This window comes from Tursiops truncatus, chromosome 12 (assembly GCF_011762595.2).
Source record: "Tursiops truncatus isolate mTurTru1 chromosome 12, mTurTru1.mat.Y, whole genome shotgun sequence".
Taxonomy (NCBI): Eukaryota; Metazoa; Chordata; class Mammalia; order Artiodactyla; family Delphinidae; genus Tursiops; species Tursiops truncatus.
In genome coordinates, this window is record NC_047045.1 from 68,652,180 (window position 1) to 68,680,045 (window position 27,866).

At 39.8% G+C, this 27,866-nt stretch overlaps 1 protein-coding gene across 6 annotated transcripts in view; it reads left to right on the forward strand.

The window, feature by feature from the left end:
* Nucleotides 1–27,866, forward strand: part of PHACTR2 (phosphatase and actin regulator 2) — a 254,176-nt gene that overhangs the window by 211,052 nt on the left and 15,258 nt on the right. For 5 of the 6 annotated variants that reach the window (XM_033867798.2, XM_033867799.2, XM_073789679.1 and 2 more), the window contains 6 exons: nucleotides 2,338–2,872; nucleotides 8,530–8,735; nucleotides 10,284–10,440; nucleotides 14,116–14,171; nucleotides 19,816–19,877; nucleotides 22,559–22,696. In XM_033867798.2, the coding sequence (XP_033723689.1) occupies nucleotides 2,338–2,872; nucleotides 8,530–8,735; nucleotides 10,284–10,440; nucleotides 14,116–14,171; nucleotides 19,816–19,877; nucleotides 22,559–22,696 (1,154 nt within the window). Of the gene's footprint in view, nucleotides 1–2,337; nucleotides 2,873–8,529; nucleotides 8,736–10,283; nucleotides 10,441–14,115; nucleotides 14,172–15,809; nucleotides 19,794–19,815; nucleotides 19,878–22,558; nucleotides 22,697–27,866 lie in introns of those variants that run through there. The other variant, XM_073789680.1, reaches the window with a different exon arrangement.

Below are 27,866 nucleotides of genomic sequence, written 5' to 3' on the forward strand. Positions count from 1 at the left end.
CCCCACTTCCCCACGCCCCACGTGGCAGCAGCTCACGGTTGACTCGGCTTGCCCCCTCTCTTACTTCTCTCGGAAGAAGGCTGGCGATTAACACCAGGGCAGGTGACAGCTTTCATGAGAGATTTGCAGTTATTTCCAGATATTTTACTTGAAGATTTTTTATAGACTTATGATGTTCCCAAGAGGAAAGTACAGTCATGTTATCCATTGTATTAAAAGAGGCCCAACTGGCGCTCAGTGTGAAAAAGGTTGCTGTTCTCAGGTTATCACAGAGAAACAGGAGTTGCCTTGAAGTCTACCAACAAGCCCAGCGTGCAAGGATCTTTTTTTTTTTTTATCAAATATTGATAATACTCCTTCAGAATCCTCCTCACATTCCATTTGTAACCGTTTAGAACCTTCTACGTGGTAACTTTGTTTTATTTGAATAAAGTTGACCTTCTGGAAAAGATACTTCAAATGTCACTCCTGATTTTCAGTCAGACATTTAATCTCTTAAAAAAATTTATTGGTTCAGATTCTTCCTCTGTTACTAAGTTAGTGTAGACCTCCAGATCACCAGATATCAGGTTGGCACATTTGCTGGTGAAGTAACATCTCATATTTTTTTTCTTTCTTGTTACACCCTGTGTTAACAACACAAGTATTTAACTGAGGAGAGGTGGCATTTCTTTTTTAGTCATGGCTATAATTCAAGGTAACTTAAGCAACATTTCAGCAAAATCCTCATTTTAGACGACACTTAAAAGAGAAATATAGTAACATGGCTTGAATTTGCACTCTAGGCATAAAAAATTTTTTCCCTAAGCAAGGCTGAAGTTAACTTTGCTGTTAGAAAAACAAAAAGACTTTTCTACAAGAAAAAATTATTAGAATTGATGTGTGGAAACGATTCTGTTCAATTTCCCCAAGAAATAACTGAACGTGTTTAGACAGCAAGTCCGTAGCATCTTGGTTGTGAAAGGTACATTTGGAGTGGACTTAGATTGTAGGAGTATGCTTAATACGTTTGTCCTATAAGCAAATGAGGATTGTTTATTTCAAAGAAACATTGACAGGCCTTGATATGGGGGAGGGGAATTCTCATAATTACGGATATCTAAAATAATAAAGCCCCCAGGCCATGGAGACTTGTTTTAAGCCTGCATCTGTGTCACAAAGTGAGACTGCCTTTTTCCAGTAGATCAGAGCTAGTGAAGTCATACACCTCATGGTCTATTCCTTTATCTGTTCTTCCTCTCCTGACCCTCCCAACTGACTTCAATAAAGTTATAACCAGAGGTAAGTTACAATAAATAACATCTGTATGCAGTGTGGATTGGCTCCACAATACTAACAAGATTTTTCTAGTTCTTCTGTGGAAGATAGTTTGACCCCTCAGGAAAAAGAGGGACTATACAACATTGTAACAGAAAAAGCAATTAGGAGCAATGTATCGATCCTAAAGGTCATAGGAGTTTAAATGTATTTCCTGTGACGATAAAAAGAAAAGGAGAGTTAACTTTTCTGTTTTGCCATAGCCATGGCCATCCTCTGATGAAGGCCCTCTAGGAGCATAAGCAGTCTTAGAAGCTCTGAAAATGATACTCTTTCCCTTCAGATTATTCAGACACTACCCATTTACACATTTTTTGTAAAAAAAAAAAAAAAAAGACATTTTTCTGCCTCTTGATGTTTTGAAGGAGACTTGTCCTTCATATGTGGCCATGGGTTTTCCCTCTGCCCCGTTATCGCTGCCGTTGGGGAGATGGGGCAGGGTGGCAAGCCTCTGTACAGCCATTGGGGAGACCTGGTTTGGAGTTTGCTCTTTTAGCAGTTAAGATGAGTAAATTTGCTTTTGGCCAGACAGGAGCTGGTGGTATATACTCCAGGATCTTCTGAATGTGGGCCACTCCATTCCCAGAAAGGCATCATAGAACATGTACAGTTTGTGATGAGAGTAACCTTGTACTATACCCAGACAGCTGCTGTTGTGTGCCCTCTACATGCTATAATGTCCCTTCTTTGGAGCATACAGGGACTTTTTCAGGTGACCCATAGGGCAAGAAGGTGAGGATTTCCCTTTGGCTGGGCTCAGCTAAAGACTGGAGGAGGGAGTAGACAGAGGACTCTTGTCCCTCAGGGTTTGGCCTCAAGCATCACTTGCTCCTCCGTTGGAGGCAAGGAGGGGGCAGAAAACAAGACCATTATTATCATTAGCCTATTTCCCTTTATGCATTTATTCAGACAGATTTGTAAACTTTAAAGGGAACATGGTCATTGACGATTGCAACTCGGTTAGTTTATTTAAAAAATGTTCTCTTCTTTGACTCTTAATGCAAAATCTCTCTACTTTAGCTGGTTCCTCTCATTCAAGAAAAACAACTGACTCCAAAGCAACAGCTTCACCGTCTACTTCCTCCACTTCATCTCGTCCTAAAGCTTCAAAGGAGACAGTTTCTAGCAAAACAGGGATGGTAGGAATCACAAAGGGCAAGAAAAAAACTGGCAAGCAGCCAACGTCTCAACCGTCCTCAGATGCAACCACTTCTGGCATATCTGACCTTAAAGGAGAGCCTTCGGAGACCAGCGTGGCGAGTCTCAAACCCGAGCAGACTGCCCCCGGCACCGAGGAGCAGACCACAGGCAGACCCAAGTCCGCAGTCCCTCTGCCCGCTGTGGCTCCAGCACCTCTTCCCCCCACCCCTTCTCCCCCCCTGGAGGAGCAGAGCATTGCTGCCTCAGACACTCCTGTCGTCCTGGTCAGCAACGGAGCCGACCTGCCCGTCCCTGCCTTAGACCCAAGTCAGCTTCTCTGGACCGAAGAGGCGACAAACAGCACCACTGTCCACTCAGGCACTGGCTTAAGTATTAGCAGAGAAAATGCAAAATGGTGAGTCGGCACAAAAACCCCATATTCTATCTGTATTCCTATGAAGCTGGGTACTAAAGATCACTAAATCACTCTGCTGGCAATGAAGGAGCCTACTTTGGTTTCTTCTATAATGTAATCTAGTTAGGTAAGCACACCTGTTAGGTAATGTTAGGTAGGCACACCTGTAATCCAACGGTTGATTTCGTTTTTTTAATTGAAGTATAGTTGATTTCTAATGTGTTAGTTTCAGGTGTACAGTGAAGTGATTCATGTATATGTGTGTGTGTATACATATTCTTTTTCAGATTCATTTCCATTATAAGTTATTACGAGATACTGAATATAGTTCCCTGTGCTATATAGTAGGTCTTTGTTGTTTATTTTATATATGGTAGTGTGTATCTTTTAATCCCAAACTCCTAATTTATTCCTCCCTCCCCCCTCTTTCTCCTTTGGTAACCATAAGTTTGTTTTCTATGTCTGTGAGTCAATTTCTGTTTTGTAAATAAGTTCATTTGTATCATTTTTTTAGACTTCACATATAAATGATATCATATGATATTTGTCTTTCTCTGACTTACTTCACTTAGTATGATAGTCTCTAGATCCATCCATGTTGCTGCAAATAGCATTATTTCATGCTTCGTTATGGCTGAGTAATATTCCATTGTATATATGTACCACATCTTCTTTATCCTTTCATCTGTCAGTGGACATTTAGGCTAATTCCATGCCTTGGCTATTGTAAATAGTGCTGCAATGAACACTGGGGTGCGTGTGTCTTGATTTTTCATAGCCCTGCCCCAGGAATGCCACGGGCTGCTGGAGACGATTACATTGGCTTTACTGACTGATACACTTCAGATCTGTACTTTCAAGGACATTTAGAGTCTGCCTCATCACTGCTTAGCAGTCCCTTTTCTTTTTCCTAGACAGTTTCCTCCTCTTCCCTTATAGTGGTTACTTACATCTTTACCACTTATGTCCAGATTGCTCACCCATTCCTGCCCACCTCCATTTCAACAAGTTATTTAGCCTCCTCCGAAAATAAAGAGCATCAGGAAAGAACTCTTTTCCAACTCCTTTTCCTCCAACCTTAGAGCAGCTACCTTTCTTACTTCCTCAATTCCCTACCCAGCTCAAGTGTTATCTCCTCTGTGAAGCCTTTCAATATTCATCCAGACAGAATTGGTTATTGCATGTACTCTAACAGCACTTTTTTCTTACCTATGGGACGGAACTAACCACCATGTCTTACTTACCTCTGTATCCCCACCAACCAGTACAGAATCTGGTATGCTATAGGCATGCCATCATCCAGTTGCCCGAGCCAGAAACCTGGAATTCATCCTAGGGTCCTCATTCTCCCTTGTCCTCCAGATCTAATCACTCACAAAGTCCTATAAATTTTCTACTTAAAGATAAATAAGACATGTTAGCTCTGCTGTCCCCTAGGTGTAAGAAAGAGGACTGTCAGAGTGTAGTAGATGTCACTACCAGTTCTGTCTAGGGAAGGCTTGGAGCTCTTAAATCCAGCCTCTTCTGTTTCTAAGAATAAAACCCAAATTCGCTCTTTACAATATTTAATTTAATATTTCCTCTTTCAAAAAAATCCTTGTCCTGTTATACTTTAAAAAATTAGTACATTAATTAAATTGATTTGGATCAAGAGACTAAAATATCACTTTTAATTATTCAATTGCTAGTGATATTAACCTCCATTTATTAAATACTTATTTAATGTCAGGAAGTGTCAGTTATTTAATTCACATAAGTCTCCCCTGAAATATCTCTGTTGAATAGATGAGAAAACTGATGCTGAGAGAGATAACATAGTTTGCCCATAGATCACCCAGCTAGTAAGTGGCAGAGTCAGGACGCAAGCCCAGAGCTGCACATCACACTCAGCGTGCTAAGGAATTTCATAAGTTTCCAAAGCACCTGCTTCTACTTCTTTTGCAATTCCTTTTGTGTTTGTTTCTCTCATTTTGAGTACCATCATTCAAAGGAAAGCCAAGGAAAGGTAAATAAATGTTAAAGTACAAATTATTTTATTTGACATTTTAATAAATGACTGGGGAAAAGAAGGTATTGAAATGAATGCTTATGGTGTCCTGAATACTTCCAGCACAGAGCAGGTGTCTTCACTTCATTATGAGTGTTTGCCAGCATTGGCATCAATTCCAGCCTTTAGAACTGAACAGTCACTCAGCATTCCACCATGTATTTTTTGCTTACCTTCTATGTGCCAGGTGGCGTACTAAGCACCAAAGATACAAAAGTGGACAAAACATTACAGTTCAGATTGCTTTTTACCAAAATAATGTCTGACATGCCCAGGAAGTATAAATGTTTAAGATGAAGTCCGAATTTAGGGAAGGAGATCAAGTATATGGATTCACTCTTCAATATACTAAAGAACAAGGTGTAACATATAAAATAATTCCTAAGATAGTCTTAAGCACTGAGAAAGCCCATTTCCAAAGGTGACCTGATTCCGTCCAACCCACTTGCACAACCATTTTAGGAAGGGCACTCTATTGTGCTAAACTCCACGCTGCATGCTGGGGGCTTGATATCTGTCTTCAGCCCAAGTACTTGCAGGATTGTCAGACGAGAGAGGTGAGCATCTGTTCTCCACTTCCACTGGGGCAGTGATCACAGGGAACGAGCTGAGAACATCATTGGACACCGAGGTATTTATAATAGATTTTCCTGTCAGTCAGGGTAACTATAATGCTTTCCTAGAAGAGGGCATAGAGATTTTCTTCTCTGTACATTCTTCAGAATTAAAAATTTAAATTACAGTTCATCTCACAGGGGCGGTTTGTGTTTGCTCTTGAGTTAAGGAGCTTGGAATAAGTAGTCTCTCAAATTTCCTTCCAAATACTTTCTTCCCTTTTTAAGTGGATATGTGAGTTAGAATTTCTGGCCCTTAGTCGCTTGCTTTACTTAGAACTTTCCCTCAGTTATGTTTAGTCAACGAATGTGTGAAAATCCTGTCATTTTATGAAGAGGCTTCTGTTTGGAATACAAATGTGAAAACTTTAAAGAAGACAAGTGGCCATGTGTAAAAATACCTGCTTCTATTCACATAGTGCAGGGTAGTTACTATTTGGTAGATTTCTATTTGTTGGTAGCATCAGTAATATATAATTCTGATATAATTTTAGGCAGAAACTAATAACCCCATCTGGAGCCCATACCCAAATGGGACTTGACTCTTCTAGTTCATTTCCACAAACATTAATAGAGTTCATTGTATTGTTCTATGTGCCAAGAAACGTAGGGGGAAAATGAGAGCCGAGTCTTGAGTTGGTTGATAAAAATTTGGAGTAAAATATTTAATATTAAGTTAAATATAATCTATAATATCAACATAACATAATATTAAGTATAAAACTAAAATATAACATCACATTTGATAGACTGAGGGTTTTAAGTCTGGGTTGTAGACTGGCCTTGCTACCTCGTTGGGGCAACTCACTCATGGCCTTCTTGGGTTTCATGAACTATAAATTACCTGCCCTCCTTATACTATAGAACAATTGTTAAGTTGTAAATATATGCAGAAGTCTTTGAAAACTGCAAAACATTGTGAAATGCAAATGATGAGATTACATTAATAATTGGTATCATGATAAATTAATGAACAGTGATACAAATACTAGGACTCAACCCTGAAGTATCTTTGTTCCGCTCTTCAGAATGTGTTATTAATTGGCATATCTTGTAAACGTGCTTCGGTCACCCACAGTGGCCTCCAGTGGCAGTATGCTAGAAATCCAGACTGTGAAAAAAAGAAATCTTATTTAAAATGAGATTTCATACTTTGGAAGCAATATGGTGGTTCCTCAAAAAATTAAACATAAAATTACCGTATGATCCAGCAATTCTACTTCTGTGTATATAGCCCAAAAAAATGAAAGCAGGTACTCAAACAGATATTTTTACACCAGTGTCCATAGCTGCAATATTCACAACAACCAAAAGGTAGAAACAACCCAAACATCCATGGAATGATGAATTAATAAACAAAATGTGACCTCTACATACAATGGAATACTATTCAGCCTTAAAGAGGAAGGAGATTCTGACACATGCTACAACATGGATGAACCTTGAAGACATCCAAAGTGTAGTAAGTCAGACACAAAAGGACAAATGTAAAATTTCACTTATATGAAGCACATAAAATAGTGAAATTCGTAGAGACAGAAGGTAAACTGGTGGTTGCCAGGGGATGAAAGAAGAGGAATGGGGACTTACTGTTTAATGGATACCGAGTTTCAGTTTGGAAAGACGAAAACTTCTGCAGATGGATGGTGGTGATGGTCGCACAACAACGTGAATGTGATTAATGCCGCTGAACTGCACACTTAAAAAGTGTCAAAATGGTCAATTTTAGGCTTTATGTATTTCACACAATTAAGACAGAAATTTCGTATTTCCTTCTTTGAAAACAAGAATGTTTGGCTGTTGGATTTTTCTAATAAGTGAAAAATAGAGAATTTTGAGAACGCTTAGGCTTATCAGCCACAAAGTTGAAAGTCAGTACCTCCGATTCTGACAACGTTTACCTGTTTTTATCATTCAGAGAACTGTTTTTTGATTTTTTTCAGTGAGAACAGCAAGCACATGTTTTGCACTGAACGGTCTTTCAGAAGTGTGACGTCCAAATTTGGATTCTTCTATTTATATCAGAAAGCAATGTGGGGAACTTCTGTATCTTAAAATGAAGATTACATTGTTTTTGATATGATATGTTTTTGATGTAAAGTATTTTTTTAAATTCTGGTCTGTGAAAATTGGCAAGCTTTGTATATTTATAGTAACTTTAAGTCAGAGACTCTTACCAAGCTAAATAATAGAAACTCATTGCATCCTGACATATCACCTTTCTTCTAAAGAGTCCCCTTAGCTTTCATATTTTCCATCTCATGTTATTAGTATAATCTTATGACAGGCAGTTTTACAAATGGAGAAGATATATAATTTTTTACTGTTAATACACTGACTATGATGAAAGTAGGATTAATTCCTATACCAATTAAAGAAGATAAACTTTTCTGTGTCAGTACCGTTCTAGGTACTGGGCTGGGCTACGACATGATATGAGTTCTGCTTGTCAAGGAACTTTGGCAGGCTGGGGAGGCAGACTGAGATGCAGTGTACTAAGTGCTCCAGTGTGGTGGGCACCGTGGGAGCAGGGAGAGAGGCCAAGGAACTAGTCTGATGGCCAGTGAGAGAGTCTTCAGGGAGCTGAGGCTTTAAGCTAGACATGAAAGATAAGTGGGAGTTACAGGTCCAAGAAAAAGTGGAGGCAAAATCAAATATCTAAGAACCGCTAGCCCATTGTTCTTTCCACGGAACCTCCTATTGCTAGGGAAAAATAAATGTTCAAAACATAGTTTTACAATATTCTTGTACTAAATATGTCAGTCACCACCTGGTCAGTCCTTTTCATTTTACAGATGAAGACTCTAAAGCCTTGGGAATTAAGGAGTGCGGTATTGTTGCCCCATTTCAGTGACGTTAGCTGGCTTGTGTCTGCTTTCTCCTCTCACCAGCCTGAAGGATGTTTATGAAACTAGAGTTCTGTCTCATGTGCCGGCATCATCCCCGAGGGTTGCTCTGAGCTTCACACCAGCCCCATGTTTCTGTGCCTTTCACAGTGTCACAACCAAAGACGAGCTGGGGAAGGCAGCGCCTCAGCTGCTGACTCCTGGGCTGATGGGAGAATCTTCAGAATCCTTCAGTGCCTCAGAGGACGAAGGCCAAAGGGAATACCAGGCCAATGACTCTGACTCTGATGGGCCTGTCTTGTATACCGATGACGATGACGATGACGAGGATGAAGACGAGGACGGCAGTGGAGAAAGTAAGGCTCTTTTCAAGAGGTAGGGAGGGAAGTCTGTGGTGGGCAGAAGCAGCTGCAGCCTGTAAAGGGCAAAAGCCTCATCAGGAGCCCGACACCTGATGTTTTCTTTCCCCTCATGTGCCTTTCTCAGATTAGAAATGCATATCTTCTGAGGTCTAGCTTTAGATGAGAGTCCTTTCTGGAAGATGATTCCACAGGGCAGGGCGGTGGGGGAGTCAGTCTATGAGGCCAGTATGCATATTTGAATTTGTCCAGAAAGTCAAACAACAGAGGCCTTTCTCAGATTGATCAAAGATGGCGCTTCCACACTGGGACCTGTGTTGAATAAAGAGCATCAGTGTGGGATTTGCTGGATTACTCATGGGGGATGTTTGAGAATTTCACTCCTTTTTTTTTTTTTGCGGTACGCGGGCCTCTCACTGTTGTGGCCTCTCTCGTTGCGGAGCACAGGCTCCGGACGCTCAGGCTCAGCGGCCATGGCTCACGGGCCCAGCCGCTCCGCGGCATGTGGAATCTTCCCGGACCGGGGCACGAACCCGTGTCCCCTGCATCGGCAGGCGGACTCTCAACCACTGTGCCACCAGGGAAGCCCAAGAATTTCACTCACTTTTATACTGTGGTTTAAAAGGAGGAATGAGTCAAGAATGACTAATACCTTTTAAGAATTAAAAACAGTCACTCATCCATGGTAAGAAAGGTGGTATGCCTTCTAAGAAGGAATGATAGTAAAGTGGATAAAGCCAACCATTTATATATAACCTAGGGAACTGGAAAAATGCTATTTTTTTAAATAATCTTCTGAGAAAGATGACTTGGGAGCGATTCAGTATGGAATTGAATTTACAGATTATAAAAAGTTATTAATATATTCATGATTAAACAGCATTGTCAAATTCCTTCTAGTTTGTACTGAATAATGAAAAAATCATCAACAATCAAATCAAAAATAACAAAAATCATTATCATTCATTGGTATTTACTATCCTCTGTGAGATATCAGGGATTGCTGGGTAATTTAGGATTAAAACATAGGTATCACAGGTAGACTTTTGTCAGTGGTTTTCTGAGTGGGGGGAGGAAAAGGGAAGACGAGGATTTACTCTACAGAATAAGCAAAGGGGCTAAGTGTTTAAGACTCGAAAAAGAAAAGGCGTTATGCAATCAGTAGTTTCCGTGGTATGCCGTCTCAGCAGAATAAACTTCAAATGTCACTGTCCAAAAGATGAGATGATGCTTGCTGGTTTTTTCAGGGTTTCCCAACATTTTTCGGAATATTTTAAAAAACAGTTCTTCACACCATTGTAAAGCAATTATACTCCAATAAAGGTGTTAAAAAAACCAAAACAAAACAAAAAAACAGTTCTTCAGTTTTTCAAAACGAACTACATCCAACTTGAAAGTCTTTTTTCTTCAGGTTAATTAAAATTCTACCGTTGCATGTGAATAAAGAGTTTGGTCTGGACTCTATTTAAAGTCCCTGCGCACGTGTAACCTGAGTGCCACTGGCTAAAATCCTTGCTCTGCATTTCTGCCTTTTCTAATCCTCAGGTGCTTTGGCCAGTAAAATACGACGAAGGGATACTCTTGCTATCAAACTTGGCAACAGACCGTCTAAGAAGGAATTAGAGGACAAAAACATCTTGCAGCGTACCTCTGAAGAAGAGAGGCAGGAAATCCGACAGCAAATTGGAACTGAGCTTGTCAGGTAATTGCTGAAATCTGGGGACAGCACTGACTAATTCTTACTTTTCTCCTTCCTACAGTTCCCTCCCTAACTGAGATCACTGTGACTCCCTCATGGAAGGGCACGCCTGGCCTATCTGGTCTTCTAAAGTTGGTCTTGGATGGTGAATCGCTCAAAGAAGCGCCTTTTTGGTCCAGCTAGCCAGTAGCTTTGAGGTCGCCAAAGCCGGATCCAAGTGGGGGCAAACTTTTTCTATAAAGGACCAGTTAGTAAATCTCTTAGGCTTTGTTGGCCAGACAGTCCCTATTGCAGCTACTTGACTGTGCTATTGTAGCATGAAAGCAGCCATAAACAATACATAAACAGATAAGCACGGTTACATTCCAAGAAAACATTCTTCACTAAAACAGGCAGCAGGCCAGAGTTGGCCTGCGGGCCATAGTTTGCCCAACTCCTGGTTTGATTCATGGGCTCCCTATAGCATTCCTATGACTGCCATCCACTTCTGCCCTGGGGGCTGCGAGACTACAGAAATATTAAGTAGCTTCAAGGGCCAGTTCCATCCTAGTCAGGTAGCCATAGCCCCCATATCGAAACTTCCCCCTTTTCACTTGAAATAAATGGTCATCTGACTGCACTTCCTGCCTCCGCCATTGTAGGATTTCTACTTTTGCCACTCGTGGCATTGGAAGTCCATGGAACTGGCAGTTTTAATAGAAGCAAGTGCTGAAACTCTCCTTTTTATGATCAGTTTAAGCATATTTAAGTATTAGTTGTTTTGCTAACTTCCCTCACTCTGCATAAAAAATAGGTTGCATTAATTGGGAGAAGGGAACAGCCTGGAACACCAGAACAAGATTTGGAGGTGGGAGAAAAGTCCTCCCCTTGCTTGGAAGTGGAAGATTTCTGTGACTGTGGTGTATCTGCAGGGTAGGCATGTGAGGGGTTCAGAAACCACTGTCTGTTTTGTAGATGGGGCCAAGCCGGGGCTTGTGCAGATTAAATGAGATGGTATGCTGAAGGTATGTTAGTGCCTAGATCCTAGCGAGCACTTAAGAACATTAAATATTTTTTATTAAAGTATTACCTCTTAAATTAGCAAAACACTTTTATAAATTAAACCCAATGTCGGCAACTTTATGAGAAAATAGGACACATATACTTGGCCCTTGTTCAATATTTCTGAAGAACAACTTAATAATACAAGAAAAGAATTCTAAAACAGTATTTCTTTACATGGTAATTCCATTTGGGAGGTTATACAAGAAGGAAATAATCTAAAAGGGAAAAAAACCTGTGTTTTCCAAAGATGTTTATTTGAAGGGTATTTAGAGCAGTGAGAAATTAAAGCAAACCCGAAACACTCAAAAACAGGGGACTGATGAAGAACATTGTGAGAAGTTGACACCATGAAATAACTGTAGGGTGGTGGTTTTCTAACTCTGCATTAGGATTTCTTGGAGAGGATACTCAGGCTTCCTGGGGAGAGCTAGGGAAGCGGGTGTGTTTTGGGGCTGAGGCGGGAGAGGACTCCTTCATTGTAGGTCTAAGTAGCCAACCAGAGCAGCACTTCTTCTGTTTTTGTAAAATTCCACTCCAACCCCCAAAAGTTTGAGAGCCTCTGGAAACACACATGTAGTCCATATCTATAAAAATCTGATCAGGGTAGGGTTTTTAGTTTTATAAGTATATAAATTTTATAGAATTGTTTTTCTACAAACCCAGCACACCTAGTCCCTGTCATTCAAAGATAAACCACTTACAGTTCCTGCCTTAGAGGACTCCATGTCTAGTGAAAGAGGCAAAATTTATACTGAGTGATGGGGATCATGTAAAAAGCACAAACATCTAGGTCAAGAGAACCACGTAGGAGTCCTGGCTCTGTCGTTCAGTAGTGTTTTCTGGAAGGCAAGGGAATTAATCTCTCATTTTCTTATCTGTAAAATGGGAACTGGCTGCCACCTTGCTGAATTGTTTCAAGGATTCAAGATAATGTAAGCTAAGCACCCAGCATAGTGACTGGGACTTAAAAGGATGAACTAATGAGAGCTGTGATTATCTTTATAATAATAAGTGCTTTAATCGATGTATAATTTATGTAGAACTGCTGTAGAGGGACAAAGAACCAGGAGCCTTTAATAACTTAAAAGATTTCAGGGCTTCCCTGGTGGCACAGTGGTTGAGAGTCTGTCTGCCTGCCGATGCAGGGGACACGCGTTCGTGCCCCGGTCCGGGAAGATCCCACATGCCACGGAGTGGCTGGGCCCGTGAGCCATGGCCGCTGAGCCTGCGCCTCCGGAGCCTGTGCTCTACAACGGGAGAGGCCACAACAGTGAGAGGCCCGCGTACCGCAAAAAAAAAAAAAGATTTCAGTAGGTGAAGAAGGAGAGGAGGGCATTCCAGAGAAAGGAAACTCCATAAACAAAAGAAGGATGATGTCTTTGGGGGATGATATCGTACAGATATATAGTATAGGATATATGAATGGCACAAAATCTGGCTGGCATAGATGTTCACTGGCTTTTTTCGTGGGCTCACTTATTAAGTGAATTTCAAGGTAGCGCTGATGAAGATTAAATGTTAAACTTTTTAATGAGCTATTCAAAATATCATTGATTTTAATTCTTCATACCATTTCTGTCACAGCCATAAACATTTAGAATTGATAGTATCTTGCATTAAGATTGCCTTTCATGTATATTAGTTTAATTTGCACAAATTCAATCTATCAATACATCCAGAGGAAGTCTTTGTCTGTGATTAACAACAAATTAATAATGTAAACAAAACGAAGAACAAAATTATAATGGGTTAATAAGACATTGAGCCCTTGTGTACAAATGATCAGGTACTAATCCCAAATGAGCCTGGCTTTTCTTGAAGGTTGATGGAAATGGTCTGTATACCTCAAGATAACTTTATATACATTGTAAATTTATTTGAGATCCCGAAAGTAATATTTTCCTGAAAGCACTGTGCAGTATAAATTGATCATCTCATGAATTGGTATGAACGCTTGAGCCTTTTTTTAGATTCTAATTATATGTATGTTAATTAGGGTATAGGCTAAGCTGCTCTAACAGAGACCAAAAAGTGCAGTGGTCCAAACAAGCCACTTCCACGTGTTTGCTTCTTTTTCACATCGCAGTGCAGGAGTAGGTGGGCTGTCCAGCATGGGTGGGGAGCACAGCTCTAGGCAGTCAGATAGGCGCCCAGGTTCCTTCCGTCTTGTTGCTCTTCCATCTCCGTGGATATCCTCATCTGCATGATCTGAGCTGGCTCACATGACCATGTTTAAGTTCTACCCTGTGGAAGAAGGAAAGAGAGAAGGGAATACACACCCAGTCACTTTAAGTGTAAAAAGCAGACATTACAAACACCGCTTCTGCTCACATCCCATTGCAAGAACTCAGTCACACGGCTGCACCTTGCCTGTAGGGAGGCAGAAATCTATAGCTGGGTGTTCAGCTAAAACTCTGGGGGTTCTGTTTCTAAAAGGAAGAAGGGAGTACGGGGGGGGGTAGTTAGCAGTCTCAGCCACAATCTCTAGTCTCCAAACTAATGGAAAGGAGGCTTAAAAATGGATTTTTGTTTCTCAAAACACAAAAAAATACAGCTTTGCTTGTTGTTTTATTTTGCGTCTCCCATTAAGGCGGCCTTGTTTGTAACCGGCAGCATATCTGTTTTTCATCACAGGAGACTTAGCCAGAGGCCCACAACTGAAGAATTAGAGCAAAGAAATATCCTGAAGCGTGAGTATCCTGTACTACACAGCGAATTCCTCGTGTAACCATGAACAAGCTCCCTCTAGAGAAAATCCATTTGTCAGCAGGGAACCTTAATATATTTATTCACGAATGACTGAAATGGCCCATTTAGATCACATTTTTATATAATTATTTATATCATTTTTAAAATAATTTCTTGACGTTTGTGTTTCATTTTATGGCTTTAAGCCTGAGATACCCCAGAGCGGTGTCGTGGTTGTGACAGTTGTTTTTAAGAAAGATGAAATTTATTCCATGTATTCTTTCACCCAAATATTAAATAGAAGAAAATGCTCTAGTCTGCTTGCAACTAAATGTCAAAGAAAAGACCAAAAAATCCACAAGGAAATAAATCAAACATTCCTATATTATTATTAATAATAATGTGTTGCCAGGTTTAACAAATGACTCCATTTAAAACAGAATTATGGGAAAAGGAATTTTTCAATCCATTTCATTTTCCTTTGTTATGATAACTGTTTCCCTCTTGAGTTATTTATAATTTTTCAGCACTTAAGGAGTTCTCCATTCATTTTCCTACTTCATTTTCCCATTCTCTTTCCCCCTCTATTTTCTTGGACTTTACATTTTACTCATTGGTCCAGTCGTATTTACGTTATTGGAGTTCATATGTTGAAGCTATACAATGAATAGAAGTGGTTTGTTGTGCTGTAGTGGATCGATGTGGTTACTAACCACAGTGAGTTAAATAATGGATATTTTTAAATTGAGCCTAGCTGTAGTTTTCTATATTATTAACCCAGTTTCAAAAGAGCTTTTTATTGTATGAAATATCAAACAGCAGGGATGGGCAAAACTCCAGAGAGTACTCCAGAGAGTACTGGCGTGCGGGAAATCTTTTTCAACCAGGCTTTCAGAGTCAAGTTGGCCTGTCTGGGTGATCCCCATTCTCCAGATGAGTTTTTTTCTTTCCTGAAGGAAAGAAAGATTTTAACAACATATTTATACTACAGTTGCTATTACTGAGACAACCAGACAATGAAGACTGAACAGTGGGATGAACTGCCAGTCTATGGGGTTCTTTCCTTGCAAGGTTTTTTTCTGGCCTTTTTTGAGCATAACTGGCATGGAACCCAAAGAAGAAGGACTTAAGTGACCATCAGTGTGTGGAAGAGCCTGTTTGGAGATGGAAAAAGTCATGGCTAGATAAGAAAAATAAACAAAAACTGTGTTTAGCTTTCTGAGGAAGAATGAAAGCAACATCTCATTTTGACAACAAAACCAAACCAAAAAGGCTCATGGTTTTTAATAATAGGTTCCTGGAAAATATTTATGAATTAAATTGTAGATAAGCTCAAATGCAGTCCATAAGCTCCGAAAACACAGAGAGTGTATCTTATTGGCTGCCTGATGCAATACCTAGAAAAAAAAGAAAGAGCGAATTCTGGGTAATTCTTTCCTGCTCCTGGGAGACACACAGAGCCAAACCACATTGCTGTTTGGTTATTTGAGGAACTGTTTCATAGATTAGAAATGTATCGCACATTGATCTTAAGTGCTGTGTTGGCTTTATATACTCCATTTTCCTGGAGGTTGGGGAAAGGGTGAAACGCCAAAGTCAACTTCAGATTTGACTCCAGCCTTTTTTTACTTCCTTCTTAGTTTGTCTAAATGTGCTTATGCTGGAAACAAAAGACACGTTTCCAGTCTGGAGAAGCTGATAACTGGCTTGTGATCTCCTGACATAATGTATGGCCAAGGGAAGCAGAAAAGAGAACTGGTGGAGGACACCCAAAACATTCTGCTGAGCAGCCCCAGGGAACTGGATGGCCAGAGCTGACAACACTTTATTCAGTTCCTCTTGTTTCTGTGTTCTTCCACATAGATTACTCTTGTTTGTTTTGTCTCCATCTTTTGTTCAAAAGCAATATGATTGTCTATTTGAAGAAAAGTCTGTGTGTGATGTGGTGTGATTTTTAAGGACACTTATTTAACGAGGTCATCTTTTCTTGACAGATTAGGAAACTAATTCACAGCATAAAACATTCAGCAGTGCTCAAATCCAAGCTTGTCACTAGTTTAATAAACATAAATCAAATGGCAGTCAACGCTGATAGCAGTAATTGGAGACCACAGGACAAATTTCATTTCTTAGTATCTTTCCCAGTACCACACCTAATTTGATCTCTTTCCTATTTTAGTGCATCTAGGGTTTTTAAAAAAACATATATATTAAGTTAGATTTTGGAACTAGTTTCTTAATATTGTTAAAATAGAAAGCAAGTTTTGGTGTTTGCAGGATCAACTTTTGCATATCAGGAAAAGAGATGTTCGTGGAACATCTTCTACAAGGTAGGGATAAAATATTCAGGTCCTCTAATACTGTTTAGCTAGGGCCATAATTCCAGCTAAATCGTCATAGAGAAAACATGTATTAAGCCATTGAGTTCCCCAGTGTTTTGTTATGTAATTTTTAAAGCATACAGAAAAGCTGAAATAATTTTACAGTAATACCCATATATCTACTATCTTTATTCTACCATTAACATCTTACTTTATCACATATCTGTCCATCCATGGAGACATCTTATTTTTTGGATGTATTTCAAAGTAGGTTTATAAATATATTTTCATTTCTTACCAACACCCATGTGGAAACGTGTAAAACAGCAAAAAGTGAAATAATCCCACAAAAAAATGTTTGGCTATTTTTAATCCATCTTATCTGAGTTGGTGACTGAAGAATATCTTACTCCAGTTGTTGGTACTTTGGTGCTTTTCTTTCTTCTCCTTTTCGCATCATCCATGAAAGGCTCTGGGCAGCACTTGGCAGGCAGGTTTCTTGTAGCACCCACTGCTGTTAAACTACGTGTATCGTTTGTATGCTTATGGCAAACGCTTTCCGTGGCTGTTCTGATACCCGCCCCTCTCTGCTCTGATGAGTTACTGAGGGCGAGATTTGTCAGCGAGCCAGTCACTTCCTTCATGAGTATCCCTCCAGTCTGTTTAAAGTGACCAGACGTGCTTTCATCCTACTTTACAATTAGCCCTCTAATAATTTTTTTTTTAAGTTCCAAAAACTCGGTGAATTTTTGCTTTGTTTTGTTTTGTTCGTACTGCACGGCTTGTGGGATCTTAGTTCCCCAACCAGGAATCAAACCCAGGCCCTCAGCAGTGAAAGCACGGAGTCCTAACCACTGGACCACCAGGGAATTCCCTTGGTGAATTTTTTAAAACCAAGTTTAAGGTTTAACCTTGACTCTTAGTAGAAGATTTAACAATGACTATTTAGTAAGATTCCTAGGAACAGTCACGTTGGCCTTCCTCCACCTCTTCCTCTTCCTCTAACTTCTTTAGAGGCATAATTTCAAATATGGGAAATCTAAGGAAGTCAGTTCCTGATGTTAGAGAAGAATTCCCAATTGGTAAAATCCTGTTTATTTACAGTTGGCCCTTCTTTTTTTAAATATCACTGGCTGACACCTAGATGTGCAGTATGCTTCATAAAGCAAAATTATCTAATATTCTCTTCCAGGAAATTACGTTTTGTGTATTTCTTGAAAATTGGAGCATTTGTTAGCTTTGAGTCATACTAGATATCCAGTATTTTGCCTTTGGAAAGTACCTTTGAAAATGTAGCATAATCATTATATAGAAAGAATAACTGAAATGTTGTAACAATTATATTTTTCTTTTTATTAATATCATCAAAGGCCTGACCCTGTAAAGCCCTAGTTTGAATCACATGAACCACAAGCTCGGTATTTGTCTATTATATATAATTTACAATCCACATGCCTTATCCAACTCATATAAAGTAATTATTTGGGACTTCCCTGGTGGCGCAGTGGTTAAGCATCTGCCTGCCAATGAAGGGGACACGGGTTCAAGCCCTGGTCCGGGAAGATTCCGCATGCCTTGGAGCAGCTAAGCCTGTGCGCCACAACTACTGAGCCTGCGCTCTAGAGCCTGCGAGCCACAACTACTGAGCCCGCGAGCCACAACTACTGAGCCTGCGTGCCACAACTACTGAAGCCCACATGCCTAGAGCCCATGCTCTGCAACAAGAGAAGCCACCGCAATGAGAAGCCTGCACATTGCAACCAAGAGTAGCCCCCGCTCACCGCAACTAGAGAAAGCCTGCACACAGCAACGAAGACCCAGTGCAGCCAAATAAATTAAATTAATTAATTAATTAATTTTTTAAAAAAAGAGAGAGCAGCAGATGTCTGCCTGCATTCTGAGTCTCCCCACTTCCTTTAAAAAATAATAATAGTAAAGTAATGATTTGACCCTAAGGATGTGTTTTAAGGATATCAAAGGATATATTGCAATATATTTTGTGAAGCAATTAGAAGAACCTACAGTATTTTCATAGGAAGAAATCTGAATTATAATCAGATTTTGTTTGACACTCACAGGCGCTTAATGAAAGCATACTATCTAGTTGTTTCTTGTCTTGCAGGGTAATTTCAGTTTATGTTCTTTCGTTGTCTAAATAACCAGACTGATCATCCTCTTTCTTATAAACTAAAATTAGTATTTCAGAAGAACGTCAAGACTTTTCCCTGTCCAGATAAGGAAAATTAATAGAGAATTTAGCATGTTCAGCTAGCAAATACAGATGTTGCAAATATTGAATACTGATACTGTATTCACAGTAAAACAATGTTAGTGCTAAGAAGTCTGTTTGAATTTTAAAAGTAAATCTGTCTGTTACAGAGGAGACTTTTCTTTTTCAGCCTTTTGGTTGAGCCTTTATACCATGTGATTTTCCTTCAGTAGAATTCATAACAGCACTTTCTAAAAGACATTCTTTCGTAAGCATTGGTATCCAAGAATCTATGCTCACTTATCAAACAAAGTATGAGCTACAGGAACCAACAGAGAGAAGTTCATCAAATAGCAACCATTAAAATCCTGAGCAGTGTTTATTTCTTTTAAAATTCTGGACAATTTTTTCTTAATTCCATCTGTTGGACAGCATTCATTTGAGTTGGCCTTTAAATTGTACTACTTGGTGAAGCACTAGAGAAAGAGAAGACTTTGGAAAGTTAGCATCACAAGAAAATAAATCATCTCCATCAACCGTACACCATAACCCCATTCAGAACATTCTGGTTTGAAAGCAAAGTCCAAAGAAATGATTACATTCTGCTTCTATGGAAACCAAAGCAGACAAATGTATTTTGCTTGGATTTAAATGGAAATCAGCAACTCAGACATGCATCAGGTGGTTCTAATTTGTTTTTTTGATGTGATTCAGATTTTCACACAAAGGTCAGATCCAGTAGTAAGTTTTTATCTGAATTCTGATAAATTGTGCTTATAAAAGCCTATGAGATGATCAGCAGTGGGAGGCTTTCACTGGAGTATGGGCACTCTTGTGGTTTTTTCAGAATAGAACAAGCAGTCAGGAAGCAAAAAGTTTTACAATTAGTAAATAAACCAATCCTATAAGGAAAACAATAATATTATCTGTAAATTAATGATTGATCCTTCTGCAGAATCTTTCGATAACTTTTTAAAGATGTTGGTGGAGTGTTTGATCAATATCCGGGAAGTCAAATAACTGTGGCCTGAGCTACTTTTCTGATTGTATAATCTTTTATAGTAACTAAGTCTTCATGCCTTTCCTCCCCTTCCCCCCCCCCCAATTAATAAACAGAAAAGAATGAAGAAGAAGAGCAAGAAGCAAAAATGGAACTGAAACGCAGACTCAGCAGAAAGGTGATGAAACTGTGATGGTTAACGATCGTGTGTATTTTGAGTATACTTCATTTTTAAAATGCAAGTCAGTGCTTTACATGTAAATCTGATATTTAGGAATAATTATTCCTATTAGTCTACTGACTAATCACAGACATTAAAATCAATGTAATGTTTGCAATATGAATTATGTTTATATTAATGCATAATATGCTAATTTTGAAACGTCGACAGTCAAAAGTTTTAAATTACATTTGCCAATTATGAAAATAACATATAATCTGTGTGAAATTTTTTCAAATGCCAAAAGGAACAAAAAAGACTAGAAAATCATGCAGACGTCTCCCATTCAGAGATAACCATTATTAACATTTCAATGTGTAGTTTGTAAAAATGCTCACTGTTTCCATGCAGTTTGGGAAACACTGAATAAATACTTTGTTATTACTAAAGATTCTGAGCTGGGTGAGTAATTTATTAAGTGAACTTGATCATCCAGCTTGCCTGCTGCAGTGCTACCCAAATTGACAAATGGCTTACCTCCAAAACTCAGACCGTTGTTTCTACCCATTTATGAAAATATAAATCTGATACCAGGGCCCTCGCTTTTTTCGGTAAGTGTTAAAATAATAATAATGTTTGGAAAAATTAAGCACTATCAGAGTTTATATTTCATTATAAACACCTTGCTCAGTAATTCTTCAGATATACCTTTCACAGCTGGATAAGGCAGGATGAGTAAAATATGACATCTGCAGCAAAGAGTGTGACCTGACCCACATTTATTTGGGCTGGCTGGGGAGTTCACAGCCAAAACATTCCAAGGCAGAAAGAAGCAGCACTCCATTCCCATGGAAAAGTTGGAGACTGTATTTTGAGAGGTTTTGGTTTTGATTTTTAGGGGAAAATAGCCTTAATTCATCTCTTTTTTTCCTCAGAGATCCCAAACATCAAACAATAATCAAGTTAAAAAAGACACTATAAACTGAATTTCTTGAGATGGCTCTTCTAGCAATTCAATGGCCATTAAGTTACCAGCTACAGATAAGCGGTAACCCCTCCTCCTTGCTCCAGCTCACCTCTGTCATACATATAGTCTTTTCTTAATCCAGTTGGGTCCTTCTGGGAGACAACAGAGCTGCCCTACCCCCACTAGCCTGTACCACACAGAGCTCCCTGCCATAGGTGCAAAATATTCCATAGCACTAATAGCTACCCCGTAACTGGCACAGCCCTGAAGGGCAAGACTGGATGGAGAACTTCTGGCCTCTGTGACCATTGGTCACTTGCATTGTGGGAAGTCCCCAGAAGCAAGGGTTTCTCTACCTTCTTAATCCTACTGCCCTAGAGTGGCAGTAAGGAGCTAGCAGTATAGATACCAGAGTAACTGAGAGTATAACAGAACCACTTAGATTTTTCCTCCCTTTGTCCATCACCCACCAGGGCTTTATGAAGATAGAAGGAGCCGCCGTTGCCTTATCCCAGGCCAAGTAGGCTCAGGGTGTAGACCCAGACCTAAGAATCCTTGAATGCCTTGAGTTTTAGAGCATTGACAGTTCAGCCTCTGGTTTTACTCAAGAGGAAACCAAGGAAAGGGGAGCGTTTTGACCACAAAAAACATCAGTTTTTGTGTTTGTTTGTTTGTTTTGTGGGAGTGCTTAATTTTTCCAAAAATTGAACCCATGCAAATAAGGAATGCCTCCAAAGAGGACCACTTAAACCATGGATAGTCTGGCTGTATATAGAGTGTATGTATGGAGAGAAAAATACTGAAAATGGACCCGATGGGTAAAACATAGGCCTGGCTCTACGTGTCCGACAATTCTGTGACACCTCCCAACTGAGAAAGGCCACAAAAGCATGAAACTTAATAGCGGACAGTAGATGATGCCTGTTCAACCAGGGGCCAAGTTTCTTTAGTCTCTCAGGACGATCTCTGTCTGTTCTTGGGCTTGAGAAAGGACCATGAGAGGAAAACAAATACACACAGGGCAGGGTAGATTAAATATAACCATAAATTTGAATTTGACAAAAACCACAGGGGGACTCCGAGTTATTAGAAGTGTCTTAAGGTTGCAGCTGGGTTTAAGCAGTTCTGGCCTCACTGAAGTGCAGTTTTCCAGTGCGTCCCCCCTCCTCATTGCTGCATATCGGCTTTGCTGGCCAAGGGTAAATGTCAGATCTGGACCTGTGTCCTTAGACTCTCCTGGAAGACTGCCATAGGCACACCCTTCACTGGGTCATTCCTTTGTTGTAACTTTGTGCATTTCTGAATATGCAGGTTTAACATAGTAGGAACAGAGATTTTTATTCTCATTTCTACAAGTTGTAGGGCTTTTGTCTTGGTAATTCAATCTTCAAACCAGCCATGCTATATCTGGATTACTATTGTGTCTGTCCCCCGTGTCAGAGATGACAGGCACCTTTATCACAATGCCAGGCAAGGTGGGGGAAATAGCATAATGCAGATGGTTGCTAAAGACTGTGACCTATCTAACAATGGTGATTTTTATAGTTGCAAAATTAGGGCACACTGCTTTCTAGTTCTCATTAGAAACTCCCAAGATGCTGCTGCCTTTTTTTTTTTTTTTTTTGATATCTGAAAGTGACCTTATGTAACCATAAGTTTGAAGTACTCTGTAGAAAACGTGCCACCATGAGGCTGTAAATGGTTTACTGAACTCATCCCTATCCTCCTGCAGCTCAGCCTGAGACCCACAGTGGCAGAGCTGCAAGCTCGAAGGATCCTGCGGTTTAATGAGTATGTGGAAGTCACCGATTCACCTGACTATGATCGCCGGGCAGACAAGCCCTGGGCCAGGTTAACACCTGCAGACAAGGCAAGACCTCAGTGGCTTGAGCCCTGATTTTATTTATGTATGATTTTATTGTTTTTCTAAAAGCTCCAATACCTACTTACTGCTTACTTAGTCATCTTAGGAGACTAGGTATTACCAAATATCCCAATAATTTTCTGCCTTTGATTATTCAAGACACTTAGGTGATACATTTAATAATATCAACATATTTCTTTCAATTAAGTCTCAGAAAAAAATTGTTCTTTGTTACCATATAACCTGCCTGCATTCAAACCTGGATTGGGGTGGGGCATGTTTCCCACAGCCATGATTTATCCTTACTCGTAGAAAATATAACTTATACAAGTGACTCTTTTAAAGGGATATGTTAACAGTGGAAAAGGTATTGATCTCTAATCAAGGCTGGCACACTTTTTCTATAAATGGCCAGAAAGTAAATATTTTAGGCTTTGTGGGCCGTCCAGTCTTTGTTGCAGTGGCTCAGCTTTGCCTTTGTAGCATGAAAGCAGCCATAGACAATGTGTAAGTGAATGGATGTATATGTGGTCCAATAAAACTATATTTATAAAAACAGTTGGGGGGGTGGTGGTGGGATGAATTGGGAGATTGGGATTGACAGTATATATACTAATATGTATCAAATAGATAACTAATGAGAACCTGCTGTATAGCACAGGGAACTCTACTTCACAGTAGAAACTAACACAACATTGTAAAACAACTATACCCCAATAAAAATAAATTAATTAAATAAATAAAATCAACCAGATGATGGGCCACATTTGGCCTATGGGTCATGGTTTGCCAATACTTAATCTGTATCATGGCTCACAGTTCAGGATAACTGAAATATACAGAGGGTTCCATCATGAAGAAAGACTAATTATTTTATGAGTACCATGGTTACATAAAGAATTTTGCCAACCATTTGTTTGTTTTTAAATTCTTCACTTTACAATTTTCCTGATCTCCCAAATAGTGGTTTCTAATTTTTGTCTCTAAGCAAAATTCCATATTGAGTAGTCTCATGCCACACCCAGTCTTAAAGCTAGAACTAGGTATTTAGGTACACTCTGTGCTGATGCCCTCTAATAGGAGATTTCATTCTGTAAAGCACCTACTATGTGTCAAGCTCATATTGGAGATACAGAATCAGTATTAGCTCATAAGAAGAAATGAAAACTAGAAAGGAGTAAGGTTACAAAGGAAGAATGTGCAGAATGGAAACAGAAGGGAAGGAGGCTGGGAAAAGAGCCCGAGAAACCCAACACGAAGAGACATTGGAAAAATACTGAAAAGAAATGTCTGTGAGGTGGGGAAAGAGAAGCTGTAGCCCGGCAGCCTAGAAAGGGGAGTGTCAGCTCACAAGTGGTTAGTAACATAGTGAAAGGAGGCATTTTAGCTGACTGACTGCAGTGGGGACCATGAGAATAAAACACAACCTCAGGAGTCTCGCTGTGAAGAAGAGGTATGATAAGGTAGACACCTGAGGGAAAATGATTGTGGAGGCTGAAAGCTTGAGTGAGTAGAATTGGAAAATAAGAATATGAAGGGAGTGATTTTTTAATTTATGGGAAATACCTGAGCAATCTTTTATGCCATGAGGAAGGAGCCAAAAGAAAGGGAAAGTTTGCCTATATAGGAGAAAAAGTCAGTAAGTGCTAGAGTAGGGCATAATCAGTGGCGCAGCAGGTCAAGGATTATGCAGAAAAGGCAAGGAGGAAACCCTTGAGGTTGGGATGGAGAACACAGGCTGAGGAATGTGCCCTAAAAAAGGAGGCTTCCCCCAGGCAGGTGAAGTCCCTCAGATTGAGGGCAGCCATGAGGGCAGGAAGAAGGCTGTGATACTCAGGTCGTGGGACAAGCTTACCATCAGTCAATACCAGGTTTCCTGTAGGAAATAGCAAGTTTATGTGTTACCAGTAATTGCCTATTAACTACTTAATGTGATTTCTTGCGCTTAGGCAAGAGTGACTCAGGTCACTCAGTGTTGTTCAGCTGACAGATGGGCTGCTCCGGAGGGTCCGAGGCGGCTTGTTTACGTATCTGGCGTCTTGGTGAGGATGGCTCAGAGGCTGGGCTTATTAGCAGCTGGGCTCAGCCAGGCCTGTCCACCAAAGCACAGACATATGGCCTCTTCAGCATGGCGGCCTCAGAGTTGTCAGGCTTCTTACGTGGCGGCTGGCTTGTCCCAGAGCAAGTGCCCCGAGAGAACCAGGTGAAAATTGCGTGGCCTTATCTGACCCAGCTTTAGAAGGCACCCAGCCTCGCTTCCACCACATTCTGTTAGTTCCCGGCAAGTCATAAGGTCAGCTCAGATTCAAGGGAAGGGGAATTAGCTCTGCCTTTCAGTGGGGGAGTGGTGGCAAGGTCATATTGCAGAAGAAGTGTGAGCTGGAGTTATTATTGCTGCCATCTTTGGAAAATGCAGTCTGCCGTATCCACCATTCCCAGTTATCACGTTACTCAAATGTTGAATTTCAGAAAGGCAGGTAGGGCGTGGCCAGGTAGATGATTAAAATCAGAGCAAGTGCAAAGTATACAAGCAGTGAGAGTCTAAATGATCAACCACCCTCATATGGAAACTACATTTTCCATACTCTAGAAATAGTCCTTCCTAACTCTTGTCTGTTGGTGGAAGGTAAAGTTTGTCCACCTCTAGCTATAACAGAGAGGATTTTTCTTTTTAATTTTGTGTTGAAACAAAAATAGATTTTTGTGCTGGACTTCTAGGCTGCAGGGGAGATGTACTTGGTCGAGTTTTCTTCTACAGGATTAATGTCTCTTCACGAGTAATTTGAAGGCACGTGACTTTCACATCTCCCCTGGAGATGGAACCCTGAGCCCCAGAGCACAGCCAGAGGCCCTCCCTACTCACATCTGAGTCTCATTTTCTCCCTTTGGCATTGTCTCTTCCATTAACCCTGAGACCTTTGAAGGTCTAAAGGACTGCATTTTTAGAACCGGATTTGTATTGTAGGTTTTTTCTCCTTGAAGAAAACTAAGAATAATTTCTTTTAGAAAGAAAAAAATGTTGTATACTTTTAAAAGATAGAAAATAGAAAAAAGGCAGCAATGTAAAATGCTTTTAACGTATAGTACTTCGTATATACACAAGTGACTTGTGTTTATTGGCAAAAATCAGAATATTCAAAAATACAAGAAGAAGAAATAATAATTACAGTGCACATCAATGCATGGTATTTTTTATTTTTATTTTTTTTGCGTACACGGGCCTCTCACTGTTGTGGCCTCTCCCGTTGCGGAGCACAGGGTCCGGACGCGCAGGCTCAGTGGCCATGGCTCACGGGCCCAGCCGCTCTGTGGCATGTGGGATCTTCCCGGACTGGGGCACGAACCCGTGTCCCCTGCATCGGCAGGCGGACTCTCAACCACTGCGCCACCAGGGAAGCCCAATGCGTGGTATTTTTAAGAATTTCTAAAAATACTGTTTTCAACCTAACACTGAAAAAAATAATCTGTTTTCTCTAGATGTTAAAAGATTTGTATAATGTAATGTTATTGCCCAGAGATACTAAAACTATCAATGGTCTTAGTATATATTTTATTTTAGAATGAAAACCCATGCTAATCATTATTATCGTAACAAGCATTTCTGGATTTCTGTTGTTTTTTACTTTAAAATATTCATAATATATGATGATAAGATTTATGATGATATATTTTTTCAATAAGTTAATCAATATAAAAGCCTATAATTTACCTTTATATTAAAAAAGAATTTTACTTTTTAACTTTTGAACTATATATCCCATTTAAAGAAAAAAAAACTATTGAAAGTAAATATTTCTACCTCTGCTCTCAAAATAAACACTGAACTTCCTGCCAGCCTAAAGGAACCATCCTCCTCTCTCTTTTCTTAGTACTATTTTCTTAGCCCCACTAAGATACCACTTTGCATTTAAAAATTTTTTTGAACTTCAAATATAAAGAAAAGGGGTCAGTAGCCAATTAGTCAATAACCAATCAATGCCCATTCTATGCAAACACTGTGCTGGGTATTCTGGGGAATCTCATAGACCTGGTAGTCTTGTTAAACTGCCCAAAATGGGAAAGAGAAGTAGTGGGGAAAATGCATTATTAATTGTGAACTTGACTGAGCTTAAATCACCTTTAACATAAAATTTTTAATTTTAGAATATCTGTGCTTGGGTAGAACACTAGAAACAGATACACGTATAGTAAGATATCTGTGGCCTCTATAAATATATATGGCCTATATAGATACCTGTGCTGGAGTAGATGAGCCCTAAGGTGACAAGTAGAGCCAGAGAAGGCCATCAACTTGGCTTGAAGACCAAAGCGCCCACAGCAGTTGCCATCTCCCTGGGGTAAACCATGGAAGCTCCATGCAGAGAGGAGAGGGCAGGCTATGGAGCAGGGCGCTTCTGGGTTTGATTCCTAATTGGCCACTTGGTAGATGTTTGACCTTGACCAAGTCATTTAACTTGGGTTTCCTCACTAGTAAAATAGAGCTAATTATATCTATCCTGAGAATTTAGTAGATTATCTATAGAGTTCCAGCTCATCAATAAATGATAGCTCTTACCAGTATTACTTTCATGGTCAGGCTTGATAATCTAAGCTTTGTTCCCCATTGGTGACATTTTCATTACTCACTGAAGCCTCAGTTTACAGTCTAGTCTAAATTTATCCAATGAAAGAGAATCCGGAATTTTTCAGATGATACATGGGTTTGTCCAAGTTACTCAGTAGTCTTTTATTAAAACCCTTTTAATATATTAAATATTGTCTTAGATACTGGAGACATAAAGATGAATAGAACGTACCACCCTCCCAGGAATGCACTGTCTAAATAGGTCCTAGGGAAGACTGAGATTTTAATTCCATACAGAGATGTTCTTTGGCTTATTCATGGTTGCCCAGGCAGCAGAGAGTACACTTAGCTAACCATGGCGTTGCGCTTGATGAGTAGTCAAGAAATTCCCTCCATGTTAAACATCAGATTTTTATCAAAGAAATAAGCAAAGACATCGAAACGATGGGAGTTCAAGTTAATCCTCATAGCTCAGGTTATTTGCGAAGGCAGCAAGTCCATATATTCAACAAATCACCTCTTGCTTCTGGCCAGGCTGACCCCTGAGCTGACTGGGAGTGATAAGCAGACCTTCCATCACCAGTCATCACGAGTCAATCTTAAACTTAGTTC